This window comes from Zea mays, chromosome 7, assembly GCF_902167145.1.
Source record: "Zea mays cultivar B73 chromosome 7, Zm-B73-REFERENCE-NAM-5.0, whole genome shotgun sequence".
NCBI lineage: Eukaryota > Viridiplantae > Streptophyta > Magnoliopsida > Poales > Poaceae > Zea > Zea mays.
Window position 1 is genome coordinate 144,559,785 of NC_050102.1, and position 14,907 is coordinate 144,574,691.

Consider the following 14,907-nt stretch of genomic DNA (forward strand, 5'->3'; position numbering starts at 1 on the left):
TGTAGGTACGAAAAAGGCCTTTTGGAGTGGCCATCTTGACAGAGCAAGAGCTGTCGAAAGTAGAGTGAAACAAAAAAATTGTTACCATTAACACCAAAAGCGGCCTTTTAGAATTTGCTGGTACAGTTCAATGGCAGACAAGTACCTTTTCAGCAATCAAGGTGGCCGAAGCCTTCAGGTGAAGTCTGTCCAGCAATTGACTTGTTCATCATTTTTCAATGTCCCTAATTAGTATTAGATTTTTGTGATCTTGCATCATATTCTGTTATAAACAATGTACAGTTTAATTTTAATTTAACTTAAACGATTGTTTTGGTTCCTCCACAGGCCTCTTCCTAACCTTGAGGTTTCAAATGCAGTTGTTGAAAAAGCTACAGATTATGCTCTTGTATGGATCAATAGGCTGTTGGTTGTCGGTCATGACATCACCATCAAGACAGATAGGAAAGTTTTATAAAGGTCTCTCTTTCTTTAAGCTTCTCAGTTTCTCACACACTCTCTAATGTATATTTTTCCTAACTATATATGCTCTTACCTTTTCCTGCTCTCCTTAGTACAAAAGATGATATTGATTTTGTGGCTGGTTTCATTTGTTGGAATGCTCTTCAACTTTCTTACGCTCGTCTACATTGGTGAGTTCTGTAAAGTATTTCTGGATAAATGTTTGGATGTACTGTTCTTTTATGATAGCTCAATATGCATAGTCCATACTAAACTTACCATTTTTTTCTAGATATAATGCTTTCTCTGTTGGTTAAACCATTCTATGAACATTATCAGGATCAAGTTGATGAAAAGGTTGGCGTTTGTTCTTGAGCTGGACTTGAGCTATCCAATGCCTCCTTCCCCTTTCTTCTCTGTCAAAGTCCATTGGCAATGGTGTGCAGTCCCTCAGCGGGCACCTGTCATCAAAGCCTCTTACATGACAAGGAGAGCATGTACCACTTGCTCAACTTCATTTGTGTTCACAACTACAAGGGGATGGTGAGCCATTATTTTATCTGTTTCTTTTTGTAAATGTTGTCGATATTGCCTAGAAGTTGTCATTAAGACTAGCATGTGATTCATGCCAGGTAAAAATAGATGAACACTGACTATATTTTCTAAATTTTATTTCTCCAGTTTATTAGAAATTGCCTATAGGTCAACCTAAGAACAACCAATGCTAACCATACCATTCTTATTTACCTATTATTGGTTCCTTTTTTTGGTAGAAAATAATCCTTTCAATTCTGATGAAGACAACTATATATAATCATTTGTTTGAATATTTTAAGTCAAGCGCCATGATCTAGATTCTTGTTAAAATTTATTAGCTCAAAACTCTTAGTATTTCGGGAGAAACATTTTGCTCTGTATAGATCTTTAGGCCTTATATAGTTGTGGACCCCAAAAAACATAATTTTCTTAATTGTTTTTGTTTCAGATATGTTTTGTGGTCCTAAAAAATATTAATTTACCATAGTCTACATTGTTACTCCTGTTGTTGGCATGTCCCTTTATTTGTGCTCATTATAATTTTGTATGACTTATATAAATTAGTGTTTATGCTTCATAAGGCAATATTTATTGCATGAAAGTTTAATTAGCTTGACCTTATAACTTTGGTGTTCATCTATTTTGATTCCCTTTCCTGATCACAATGATTTGTATATAAATCAGAGAAGCACAAATAACTTAAAATCAAAACCATTGTAAAGAAAGTCAACACAAAATGTGAAATGTAATTTATGTACAAAGTATATTGTTTTATACTTTTATTATGTTTTCTTAATTTTTTATTGCCTGCTCCTAAGACCTCAACAAAGTTAATAATGTGGAGTTGTGGACTGGACATGGAGATTAGTATGTCCATATGATAATTTTGGATAGTCAAATTGAACTTTGTGTAATATTGTGCGAAACAGCGAATCCTGTAATCTTACACTGAAACTTATTGCCTGGTTTATATACAGAAGCAGCTGCAAGGAAAAACATCAATTACAGAAGCAGCTGCAAGGACATACGAAGGTTCTAGAGGAGGAAAGGAATAATATTTTCAGTCTCCAGGCAAAAAATGACTGAAGTCGGTCCATCTTTTCAAGCACTACATTACATTTTATAGCCTATAGAGTAAATGTGATCTGAAATTATTTTGTCCTTACTCTTCTATTTGTATGCTTATTCTGAAATTACTTTGCACTATTGGCCAAATGATCTACCCATCACATTTTTGGAAAGAGCAGCTCTACAAGTTTATGTATATGTTTAATGAGTACTGATAAGAATATAAAACTTCATCAGGGAATTGGTGCAGTTCCCATTTTTTTAAAGTCGATTACTTCAGCTACACATTTTAGGTGGTCCGCGCGCTCTACGCTCCCGGCTACATTGCTAATGGTCCACTTTACTAACTGCTAGGGTTCATTTTCTTAATCCATTACACTGACCGAACTGTGTGTGGTTCAGAAAGTATGATATTGTTAGGGAATTTTGTTTGAACAGATTTGACTGCTATTTTGGGTTTATGATTTCGCTCCATTTAGAAGATAAGCCTGCCTTGTTATTATACGGTTCCGTTGCAACACACGGGCACTCAACTAGTCATATAAATAGTTATTAAGATATTTATTCAAATATAATTATTGTTTATTTTTAAACACTAAAGTACATATGATTTAGTGGTTGGTCCCAAATTTTTAGAGCAGGGGCATGAGTTCGAATGCTCAATTTGCACTATTTTCTACGCGGTGTGGTAGCTGTGCGGGTGGGTCGGATGTTGGGCAGACGCAGTAGCGGGCTGCGCGGGCGTTGTACATGGGGTCCAAAGGGTACATCGCTGTGGGGTCGAGTGCTGGACAGGTGCAGTAGCTGGCTGCGCGGGTGCTGGACATGTGCTCACTACTCACATGACACAACGTCGAAGTGGGGCAAGAACATGTGGGCGAACCTAGGGGTGTTTGGTTTGAATAATCACTCAATCTAAAATGAAATCTAAAACGAAGTGGTGCGTTATGAACTCATTTATTAAATTTGGTGGGATAGCCATATTCCTCGTATTAGTACTAACTAACTATAAGGAATGAGGTGCTGATAGATCAACTCATTTCATTTCACAAATAAAAAAAATAAGGAATAGGAAGATGATGGACTAACACATTCCTTAAACTAAATACTCCACTAATATGTCAGTAACTAGGGCCACATTAGGTTTTTAATAAAGTGGTATAGATTCTGTAATCAGTCATCGTCTTTTGTCGACAAGCCCACAAGCGTTTTCCTCTCCGAGTCCTCCCTGGCCTCTCAACCACTCATCATCGCCTTCGCAGGCATCGCCCTCTCGCCGGGCCGTCCGATTCCGCCATGGCTTCCGGTATCTGCTACCCCCGAGCGCCCCCCCCCCCCCCCCCCCCACCGCACCACCACCAGTCCCTGCAGCTCTCGCTGTTCTTTCTATTGTGGTGTTTTGCTTGGTTGTGCGTGTGGTTCCTTGGCGTGCTACCTGCAACATAGATCCGCACGGTGCTTTATGTTTTTAGTTCTTTTTGCTTGGTTTGGGGCATTTGATTTGTAAGGATAGGTTTAGAGCGGTGCGGCGGGGGAGGGAATGGTAGGGGACAACGTTTCTGGGTCGTGTAATTTATCTGCGTGCTGATTGAATCAGTAGGAGAGAGGTAGTTGGCATGTGGTGGTGGATTTGGGATTTACCTTGGTGCAAATTCCATGTGTCACTTATCGGCTTTCTTACATCTTACAGTGGTTCCGTTCACTGATTGTTTTATCAATAATGGGCGGTTTTTGTTATATGACGTGTATGCAAAAAAATTATCAGTGTGCTTAGTTAATGGAAGCTTCATAAACTTGCTTACATCCTGGTAATCAGTACAGGTCTAGTTGGGGGGAAAAATCGAACCAATCTGTGATGTTGCTTGATGCACCTTGGAGCTTTTTGATCTGGGGAACTATAGTAATAAATAATAATATATGCGGGCATTAAATTCTACTGTAGTTCGCTACATGTTAGAATTGTTGAGTATGCCACTTTTGCACTTTGGCTGTGTGAATGATTAGGCTACAAGAAGTGATGGTCGTGTGTGTATTGTTTCTAATAGTAGTAGGTAATATGGTCTCTAATATTCTCCCTTTTGGTCTACCCAATTATCTTTCAGATGAGAGCAAAAATTCAAAACCAGAGAAGCCATCTTCAGCAGCTGGTGCAGGCCTCCCCAATCCGTTTGATTTTTCTTCTATGAGCAACTTGCTCAATGTATCTCTCTTGCTATTGCCTTAATATGTTTTGATTAAGAATTTAAGATGCTTATGTTGTACATAGTTTTTTCTGCCGGCTGAACCACATTCAGATTCATTTGGAATTGTTAATTTTACTATAGTGTTGTATGCTCGTCATGTGCAGGACCCATCGATAAGAGAGATGGCTGAGCAAATTGCAAGTGACCCTGTGTTCAACCAGATGGCTGAACAGCTTCAGAAAAGTGCTCAGGGTGCTGGAGAACAGGGTATTCCTGCATTGGATCCTCAACAGTATATGGAAACAATGCAACAAGTCATGCAAAACCCTCAGTTTGTGTCAATGGCAGAGCGTCTTGGGAATGCCCTTATGCAGGTACCATGTTTTGTCCCCACTTGTTGGTAGGGTTATCCCTAGATGATGATTTCCCTTATGCTCTCTCCTTTTTTTATAGGATCCTGCTATGTCCAGTATGCTTGAGAACTTGACCAGTCCAGCTCATAAGGAGCAGCTTGAGGAGAGGATGGCCCGTATCAAGGAAGATCCATCCTTGAAGCCAATTCTTGATGAGATAGAGAATGGGGGTCCATCTGCAATGGTGAAGTAAGTGTTGTTACTGTTGTCTACTATTACTATCCACGAGATCTGGTAGCTTTAAATTGTTGATATAATTTTATTGACTAAATTTAGGTATTGGAATGACCCTGAGGTTCTTCAAAAGATTGGCCAGGCAATGGGTGTTAACCTTCCCGGAGATTCTAGTGTGTCCACTGTGCTCTCTGGACCTGAAGAGACTGAGGAGGAAGGAGGGGATGACGATGAGTCCATTGTTCATCACACTGCAAGTGTTGGTGATGAAGAGGTAATGAGTAAAAGTGTCTTTTTATCTGACTTCTAAAGGAATGAACAGTGTTAGCATATGTGAGTTGGGGCCTGTTTCTGTAGATAGATTTATGTTATAACTGGCTTTTTGGGCGTTTATCTCTTTGGGTCTTGTTTCTAAATGGGCGTTCAAAACTGTAAATCCTGCTTATTTGGTGTGGATCCTGCAAGTCAGTCTTCATTCCTTCAATCACAGTAGATCTTGCCTATGCTTGTATCTGATAAATTCAGTCCTTTCCTTTTTTTTGAATTAGGAAAATATGTGGTTAAATCATCTGGTTAGCAGTGTTTGTGCCCATTTGGAATGAACGAATTCTCTGAAACTACTAATTGTTGTTTATTTCATAAATGGATATTTTTCCTGCGCATTTTTTTTAATAAAACAATCAATCTTTTATATGCCCAGATGCCCTTTAAATGCTTGTACTCCTTTTTTAAGGCTGCATTTACAATTCCGGTAACACAACAGGGTTTGAAGAAAGCTTTAGAAGGTGGAGCAGACAAGGATGAAGAAGATGCCGAGGGAAGACGGGCTTTACATTTTGCATGTGGCTATGGTGAGGTAAGTGAATCTGTTATACTTTGTTAAACGGAAATAGATTACACAACATGCAGCTAATGTGAATATCCTGATGCAGCAGGACGACCACCATTTGTTATGTTTTTTTTGTCACTACTATTTGTATGTTCCATGACTAAAAATATTGTTTGGTTGAAATTTTATTTTTACCAGGTCTTCTTGTTGCTGCTCAATTCTATTAATTTGTGTTATGCAATTTCTTCATTTAAACAAATATTTTATTGCAAGGAATTTGCTGCATTTTTTAATCCTTTGTTGTGGTATTTCTGTGTTGTTGTATAGTTGTAGATATATGTAGTGTTCTGATTTAGTGGCCAGTGCCACATGTGGTTATATCGTGACATACTGACATGTCTAATAGAATTACGTTTCAATGTTCTTTCGGGTTTTGTCTCCACTAGAATGACTAAATTCAACGTTATCTAGTCGAGTCTATCACAATCCTCCTTTACTAGTGTTTGGGACCTGCTATGTTAACATAGGTGGAGTTAATTAGGTTTCAATGTGTGATCACAAATACAGTCGAGAGCATGCGGTGTAGTGATGCGTTTGTTTGTTTATTTGCATATTTAGATATCTATATTAGTGGCAACTAATTGAGTGGTGTTCTGTATATTTAGTTGAAGTGTGCAGAAATTCTCCTTGAGGCGGGGGCCGCAGTTGATGCCCTAGATAAGAACAAGAACACTCCGTTGCACTATGCTGCTGGGTATGGTCGGAAGGAATGTGTGGATCTTCTGTTGAAGTATGGTGCTGCTGTGTAAGTCAACCATCTGTTTCCTTATTTCTTAACATTGGCAATTCCAATATGTAGTTGTGTTTGACTTGTCAAGACGATTACAGCACGCTCCAGAATCTGGACGGGAAAACCCCCATCGAGGTTGCCAAACTCAACAGTCAAGATGAGGTTCTCAAGTTGCTAGAGAAGGACGCTTTCCTATAGAGAAGAGAACCGCCGAATAAAGTGTATCAAGCCGTCAAACTATTGGTTTTGCATTGGTTTATTTATCTCGGTCTGGTATGGTTGTCTGTAGCTTGTGAATTTGATGTTCTTTTCATAGCGAATGCCGTTTTTGAACCAGTACTTGTGTAAGAAGTACCTAGGCTTGTTCTTGTCCTCCATATATGAATCTTTCACACTTGTCAAGAATTGATTACAGTTATTTTCAAGGCTATTTCCTCCGTTCCCATTCTAAATTATGAGATCTAACCAAATAGACTCGTGTAGTACAGATCGAACCATTAACGTTCTTAATGATAAAAAGGCAATCCCTTGGTGGATAATCTTCATCGAGCATGTGTGTGTTCCTATATGTATGTGTAGATGGGATGGCACTACTGTTGGACCGCGAGTCATTAGATTTAGGATTCCTTGAGTCTATATATGTATATATATATCTTACATATAAAACAACAAGCATCTCATTATCTTACATGGTATTAACTAGATTTTCATTCTCTCACCCCACAACCGCCAGCCCCTAGGTCCGACTGCCACCAGCTTTCGCGTTCCATCACTCTTGTGGGCGACACCCGCCATCCCGTCTGTCACCTTCTCATCCCCTTGGGTCTCCTCCCCAGGCCGAAGACAAGGATGCACCTACCTCCTCCGCCGTCAATGCTGGCTTCTCCAAGCTGCCCTCGTTGTGGATGGGGTAGGGATGTCAGTGGATAAGGTACCAATGGGCACACAAAACTATACCCGTACTCAATAGAAAAAAAATACGGCATACCCACTATCCATCGCAGGTACAAAATTAAACATACTCATATCCACCACGGATAGCGGGTACTCATACCCACTAACATTATAGTAGGCATGATCATTTGAATCGCAAAAGCAATTACCAACACAAAATGTTGAAACCTCATACCTCATCAATATTGCAAGATGCTAAAATAATATATTATCTCTGTGCAGCATGACAAATTCATCAAACCCACATAATTTTATCACAAGGTCAACAACATTCAACATTAAATGACAACATCATACATGTCCATGCATGAGAGAGAACAACCCCCTTAATCTGGACCCATATGTCATATGTTAGCGGGTTTCCCATCGGATAGCGGGTATGGTGCAAGAGATAACATACCCATGCCCACACAACCCGATAGGTATAAGAAATGACCCAATAAACTACCCATGGTTATCAAAAACCGCCATACCCATAACCTAATAGGTTTTTACTCATCGGGTACCGGGTTTTGGGTACCCATTGCCATCCCTAGTGAAAGGATCACGATGCCCAAGAAGGGGGGTGAATTGAGCTTTTCTAAAAATCAACAACAATTAAACCCTAATCAAGAGCCCAACTTCACCCAACAACTAACAATAAGAGAATACTTCTAGAAATATAACAATACTAAGACAATGCTTCAATTACTTGCTAAACAAATGCACAAGGTAAAATGCTTGAATTTAAATGCGAAATGTAAAGCAAAGTTTAGAAGACTCCTCCAATTTTTCCCAAGGTGTCGAAGAGTCGGCACTCTTCCCTAGTCCTAATTGGAGCACCCGCGCAAGGGTATCACTCCCCCTTGGTCCTCGCAAGAACCAAGTGCTCACTATGAGGTGATCCTTTGCCACTCCGACACGGTGGATCCCCCACGGCCGCTTACAATCTCGAGCCGGGTCACCAACAAGTCCTCCAAGGTGATCACCGTGCTCCCAACATCACCAAGCCGTCTAGGTGATGCCGATCACCAAGAGTAACAAGTCGTAGACTTTCACTTGACCAAGAGAAGCCTAATGCATGTGGTGTGTCCTCTAGGTGGCTCTCGCTTGCACTAATGAGGTCCTAATGCGGGATTAAGATTTTCTAATCACCTCACTATGTTTTGTGGTGCTTGCAATGCTCTAGCAATGTATGAGAGTAAATATGGACAGTAAGACATTCAATATGGTGGGTGGAGGGGGTATAAATAGTCCTCACCCACCAACTAGTCGTTACCAACCCTGACTGCGCATGGGCGCACCGGACAGTCCGATGCGCCACCAGTGTGCCAACGGTCACTTCCAACGGCTAGTTCTGACAGCTAGCCTGCCGGCTAAAATTTGATTTCTGAACTCGTCGCTCTCGGGTTTTTGCGGGGAGAAACTTCTTCCCCGGGCCAGACTGGCCCCACTGTCAGAGGGCGCACCGGACATTCTAGTGCACACCGGATAGTCTGGTGCCTTGGGGCAGAACCCTAACTCCTTTTTAATTTTGTTTTTCGAATTCGTTTTCGTTCTAACTCGTGAGTGTGTTATAGAGTGACACCTAACACTAGATGTGAGTGTGAATATACACCAACACTACACTAGAACTCTCTTGGTCAAACTACTCATCGACAACCCCTCTTTATAGTACGACTAGAACTCTCTTGACACTCGGAATACGAAGACCTTCATCTTTTGTTTCGACGTTTCAGTCGTCGCTTCAAGTTCTTATCTCGGGGATTGTTTTCACTGTTGTAGTACATCTTTCTGTAATGCGACCTAACTTACCATTGTCTCTGCAAAACACACGTTAGTCACATATAATATTATGTTGTCATTAATCACTAAAACCAACCAGGGGCCTAGATGCTTTCAATCTCCCCCTTTTTGGTGATTGATGACAACCCTACAAGAGTGTGAGATTACTTTATTTGTTTTCTGTCAATAGAGAAGATGGTTAGTTATACTCAATAATTTTGACAGAAAGAGCGTGTAAAATAATAATAAGAATAGGCACATACACGACGTAAGTTTCTTGTTCATATAAGAATGAAATGAAATCGATGAACAAGAACTAAAAGACTGGTGATAACATATTAGGTAAAAATATAATACACACAGAGTCAAAGTAAACATCGAGAGCATATTATAGAGTTTGTGAGTAAGCGTCATACAAAAGTGGAGCTAGTACATAGAGTATCAAGCACATATATTACATCAAAATACAAAAGGTACTCTCAACTAACTCCCTAACTCCCCCTAGCTCTCACAATTTTCATATCTCTCCCCTTTGGCGTCAAACACCAAAAGGGTAACCCGAACCTACAGTCCAGAGGAGGAAGGAGGAGGCGGGGGTGCATCCGGTCGCGGTCGAGGCAGAAGCGCAAACACAAGCTGGGTCGGAGTCAGTCTTGGATCTAGGATCTGTCGTAGAAGCTAGAGTTGATACTGACTTTGACAGAGGCTGCGCTGCAGGATCCGCCGGAGCAGAAGTGGTCACAGACACCGCCACAGTAGTAGTGGAAACAGCATGCGCCGGTGGCACTGGCGACTGAGCACTGACGAATCCAACGATCAGCAACGAGAAATCCAGAGTGACTACCCGGAGCGGAGAGAGAGAAGGACCAAAAGGAGGTAGTGGGGGTCCTGCCTGAATTGCTGGCACAATGGCTGCCTAAAGAGCCAGAGGAGGGACAGACTGAACAGGTGGGAGCTGAACACACGTATGTTGAATGATATGAGTCATGAAAGCCCGATGCTCAGCCCTGTCTGCCAAAAGCTGCTGCTGCAGAATGGTCTAAAACATGGATAGCATCCGCTTGAACATCTCCTACCGGATCGCTGCCTGTCGAGCCTGCTCGGCTGTCAGATGAGCCTGCTGCTGAGTAAGGGACTAGAGTATTGTAGCCAGAGCAGGATCAATGGCAGGAGGAGCAGCAGGGGCAGCACTGGAACTCCCTGCCTCGTGATCATGTGAGCGAGGAGTCATAGGAGGCAGTGGCGGGATCCCAAAGTCATCATCATCATCATCATCATCAGCGACAGCTGTGCCCTGGGTCTCGAACTGTCTGAATGCCTCATCCTCAGCCTGAATGTCTGGCACTGGGACTGGGTCTGCAGGGGCTGGATGATATGATCCATACTGGAGGCGTGAGGCCTCGAGGGTGCCCTAGAACTAAGGCAGCCTGATCAGCTACGCGAAGATGTAACAGAGGTAGTGCGCATACGGCAGCTGTCGGCGAGCACGAAGACCATCTAATATTGTGTCTTCGATCTCACAAATAAGAAAATCAACCACATCAAACTCAGAGTGTGAGATCAAAGCACCATGTAGCCATAACTGAATGTAAGTCGTGGCCTCTCTGTAACCCATCGTGGGCAACAGTGTCCGTCTCATCACCTGATAGAGATACTTTGCTGCAGGGTGAAGTCTGCGGGAGAGCGTCGTGACCCATTTGTGAAAGGCGATCTAAACAGGGCCACGACGTGAGCAGTGGCTGGAGCTACTCCACCATGAGGGCTTCGAGGAGGACCTGATGTACCATAGCATAGACTGTGAAGACGAGTCGACGACTCTGGAAATCCAAACAACTGGCGTATCTGGCTGGCATGTAATGTGACATCCTCTCGCTCGAAATGAAACCTCATCCACTGATGATCCGGGTCTATCCACACTGAAGCATAAAATACTCTGACCCACTCCTCAACGTATCTGCCACTCGTAGTCAGTAGAGAGAGAAGTCCCGACAGATAGGAGAGATGCACCTTTGAATCGGCACCGGCTGCTAGCAGAAAGGCATGTAGATCTAAGAGTCGGTGCGCTCACAGGGCGATCTGCGCTGACAACTGTGCTCGGTAGAAGGATTCCTGAATCCTGGTACTGAAAAGATCTGCCGTTGCAGGGTCCCTCTGAGCTGGTGAAAGGGAAATGTGCCATTGGGCTATTTCTAAGTGTTTTGGTGATTTAGTGTCCAACACAAGTGCCTAAGTGTCAAATGGTGGACAAAGTACAAATCAAATATAAAGGTATGTTTCTCAGACTTAGTACATTGTTTTAGAGACTAATGTATTGTGTCTAAGTGCTGGAAACAAGAAAAATCGAATTGGAAGAGAGATAGCTTTGTTCAGCCAAAAGTCAGCTTTGTCTGGGTGCACCGGACTGTCCGGTGGTGCACCGGACAGTGTCCGGTGCGCCAGGCTGGCTCAGGCGAACTTGCTGCTCTCGGGAAATGATTAACGGCGTACGGCTATAATTCACCGGACTGTCCGGTGAGCCAACGGTCGCCGGGCCAACGGTCGGCCGCTTAATCCGGGCGCGACGCGTGGCCGAGCCAACGGCTAGAAGGGGGCACCAGACTGTCCGGTGTGCACCGGACAGTGTCCGGTGCGCCAACGGCTCCAAGGTGCCAACGGTCGGCTTCGCCAAATAAGGAAAGAGATCCGCACCGAACAGTGTCCGGTGGTGCACCGGACTGTCCGGTGCGCCAGTCGACAGAAGGCAAGAAAGCTAATAGGGTTTTTACTCATCGGGTACCGGTTTTTGGGTACCCATTGCCATCCCTAGTGAAAGGATCACGATGCCCAAGATGGGGTGAATTGGGCTTTTCTACAACAATTAAACCCTAATTAAGAGCCCAACTTCACCCAACAACTAACAATAAGAGAATATTTCTAGAAATACAACAATACTAAGACAATGCTTCAATTACTTGCTAAACAAATGCACCAGGTAAAATGCTTGAATTTAAATGCGGAATGTAAAGTAAAGTTTAGAAGACTCCTCTAATTTTTCCCGAGGTATCGAAGACTCGGCACTCTCCCCTAGTCCTCATTGGAGCACCCGCGCAAGGGTATCGCTCCCCCTTGGTCCTCGCAAGAACCAAGTGCTCACTATGAGGTGATCCTTTGCCACTCCGGCACAGTGGATCCCTCACGAACGCTTACAATTTCGAGCCGGATCACCAACAAGTCCTCCAAGGTGATCACCGTGCTCCCAACGCCACCAAGCCGTCTAGGTGATGCTGATCAACAAGAGTAACAAGTCGTAGACTTTCACTTAACCAAGAGAAGCCTAATGCATGCAGTGTGTGCTCTAGGTGGCTCTCGCTTGCACTAATGAGGTCCTAATGTGGGATTAAGATTTTCTAATCACCTCACTATGCTTTGTGGCGCTTGCAATGCTCTAGCAATGTATGGGAGTAAATGTGGGCAGCAAGACATTCAATATGGTGGGTGGAGGGGGTATAAATAGCCCTCATCCAACAATTAGCTGTTACCAACCCTGACTACGTATGGCGCACCGAACAGTCCGGTGCGCCACTGGTGCGCCAACGGTCACTTCCAACGACTAGTTTTGACAGTTAGCCGTTGGGCAGTTGGCACACCGGACAGTGAACAGTCATTGTCCGGTGCACACCGGACGGTCTGGTGTGCCGGCTAAAATTTGATTTCTGAACTCGTCGCTCTCAGGTTTCTACGGGGAAAAACTTCTTCCCCGGGTCAGACTGGCCCCATTGTCAGAGGGCGCACCGGACAGTCCGGTGTCCCAAGGGCAGAAACCCTAACTCCTTTTTAATTCTGTTTTTCGAATCCATTTTCGTTCTAACTCGTGAGTGTGTTATAGAGTGACACCTAACACTAGATGTGAGTGTGAATATTCACCAACACTACACTAGAACTCTCCTGGTCAAACTACTCATTGACAACCCCTATTTATAGTACGACTATACCGAGTGTCCGCAACCCCTTGACACTCGGAATACGAAGACCTTCATCTTTTCTTTCGTCGTTTCAGCCGTCGCTTCAAGTCCTTATCTCGGGGATTGTTTCACCGTTGTAGTACATCTTCCTGTATTGCGACCTAACTTACCATTGTCTCTGCAAAACACACGTTAGTCACGTATAATGTTACATTGTCATTAATCACTAAAACCAACCAGAGGCCTAGATGCTTTCACCTAGGATGCGGGAGGTGGGTGTCGTAATGTTGTGCCCGGAGCAGACGTCGTGATGCTCGATCTACGCCCCGTCGTTGGACTCCTCTCCGACCTTCTTCCCAGGGCATCACCCTCTCCCTTCCCAAAACCCTATTCCATTGCCCCCTCAGGTTGCGGACGGGCCGCCCGCCTTAGGCCGCCTGCTCCACCGCCAAGTCAAGGCTTATCTAGGACTCCATATTGTAGCTTCTAAGCTCCACTTCTACCCCGATAAGAGATCTAAGAGACTCTCCTCCCTCTCTCGTCTGCTTGTAACCCCTACTACGAGTTTGATCATCAATGGTGCCGGTAGCGCAAGCCACCGACGACTAGAAGTAGGAACATTCTTCCCGAACCAATATAAATCTTGCACCCTTCGCGCACACCTTCTGGAGAGCCCGGAATGCGCACAATACATTTACTTGTCAGAGTGAGGTACAAAACATCGACAATGTGAAAACTAGAGTAATTTACACCTCAATCCACCTTAATACACGTGGATTGTGGTGAAACTAGAGGAACCAAACAAAGCATCAGTGCTGGTTTGGTGACAAGGGAATTGGAGGGGACCATGGAGAGGAATCCCTTACTACTGAAAATCTGCCCTCAATTTAACTGGTCATTAAATCAATCCTCTGTTTTCTCTGATCCCTGTGCAACCGAACAAGCCTCTATCGGATGACCTTGAGGAAAATAAACTAGAATTATTCCACATGTATTTGCATATTTCTTACTTGAGCCATACCCAATCTGCACAAACAATGTGTCTCTATCCCCAGGGCCAAATTAAGACCCAGCCCATCGCTACGTTGCTCGGATGCTCTCCTCCAGGACACAAAATCCTGACTAAGCCCCTATCGGATGGCCTTGAAGAAAATAAACTAGATTTCTTCCATGTGTATTTGCATATTTCTTGCTTGGGCCATACCCAATCTGCACAACACTATGTCTCTATCCTCAGGGCCAAGTTAAGACCTAGCCCATCGCTACGTCGCTCGAACGCTCTCCTCCAGGACACGAAACCCTGACTAAGCCCCTATCAAATGGCCTTGAGGAAAATAAACTAGATTTCTTCCACGTGTGTTTGCATATTTCTTGCTTGGGACATACCCAATCCGCACAACATTGTGTCTCTATCCTCAGGGGCAAATTAAGACCCACCCCATTGCTACGTTGCTCGGATGCTCTCCTCCAAGACACGAAACCCTGACTAAGCCCCTATCAGATGGCATTGAGGAAAGTAAACTAGATTTCTTCCCTGTGTATTTGCATATTTCTTGCTTGGGCCATACCCAATCGGCACAACACTGTGTCTCTATCCTCAGGGCCAAATTAAGACCCAACCCATCGCTACGTAGTTCGGATGCTCTCCTCGAGGACATGAAGGACATGAAACCCCGACTAAGCCCCTATCGAATGACCTTGAGAAAAATAAACTAGATTTATTCCATTTGTATTTGCATATTTCTTGTTTGGGCCATATCCAACCCGCACAACACCGTCCTCAGGACCAAATTAAGACCCAGCCCAGCCTGTC

General features: G+C 43.5%; 1 protein-coding gene and 1 long non-coding RNA gene across 4 annotated transcripts; both read left to right on the forward strand.

The window, feature by feature from the left end:
• The first annotated feature begins 757 nt into the window (after nt 1-757).
• LOC118472977 (uncharacterized) lies at nt 758-2,219 on the forward strand. Its single transcript, XR_004851535.1, has 2 exons — nt 758-984; nt 1,956-2,219. It is a non-coding gene; the product is annotated as an uncharacterized lncRNA (long non-coding RNA).
• Nucleotides 2,220-3,203: 984 nt separating this feature from the next.
• LOC100502367 (ankyrin repeat domain-containing protein 2) lies at nt 3,204-6,872 on the forward strand. Of its 3 annotated transcripts, none has more exons than NM_001196845.3 (8): nt 3,204-3,352; nt 4,149-4,246; nt 4,394-4,603; nt 4,683-4,831; nt 4,919-5,090; nt 5,580-5,672; nt 6,311-6,450; nt 6,534-6,865. In NM_001196845.3, exons 1-8 carry the CDS (start codon nt 3,343-3,345, stop codon nt 6,631-6,633), a joined length of 972 nt encoding a protein of 323 aa, NP_001183774.1. In that variant the 5' UTR covers nt 3,204-3,342; the 3' UTR covers nt 6,634-6,865. The 3 variants fall into 3 exon arrangements, with proteins under 3 accessions (NP_001183774.1, NP_001401377.1, XP_035816600.1); NM_001414448.1 differs by having other exon boundaries at nt 4,149-4,193; XM_035960707.1 differs by lacking the exon at nt 3,204-3,352 and adding an exon at nt 3,460-3,501 and having other exon boundaries at nt 4,149-4,193; nt 6,534-6,872.
• The last annotated feature ends 8,035 nt before the right edge of the window (nt 6,873-14,907 follow it).

What these genes read in the sequence shown, in the direction of transcription:
- LOC100502367 (NM_001196845.3), top strand. An exon ending in CAAGTGTTGGTGATGAAGAG is followed by an intron (nt 5,091 to 5,579) that starts GTAATGAGTAAA and finishes GTAACACAACAG; the next exon opens with GGTTTGAAGAAAGCTTTAGA. An exon ending in TTGCATGTGGCTATGGTGAG is followed by an intron (nt 5,673 to 6,310) that starts GTAAGTGAATCT and finishes CTGTATATTTAG; the next exon opens with TTGAAGTGTGCAGAAATTCT.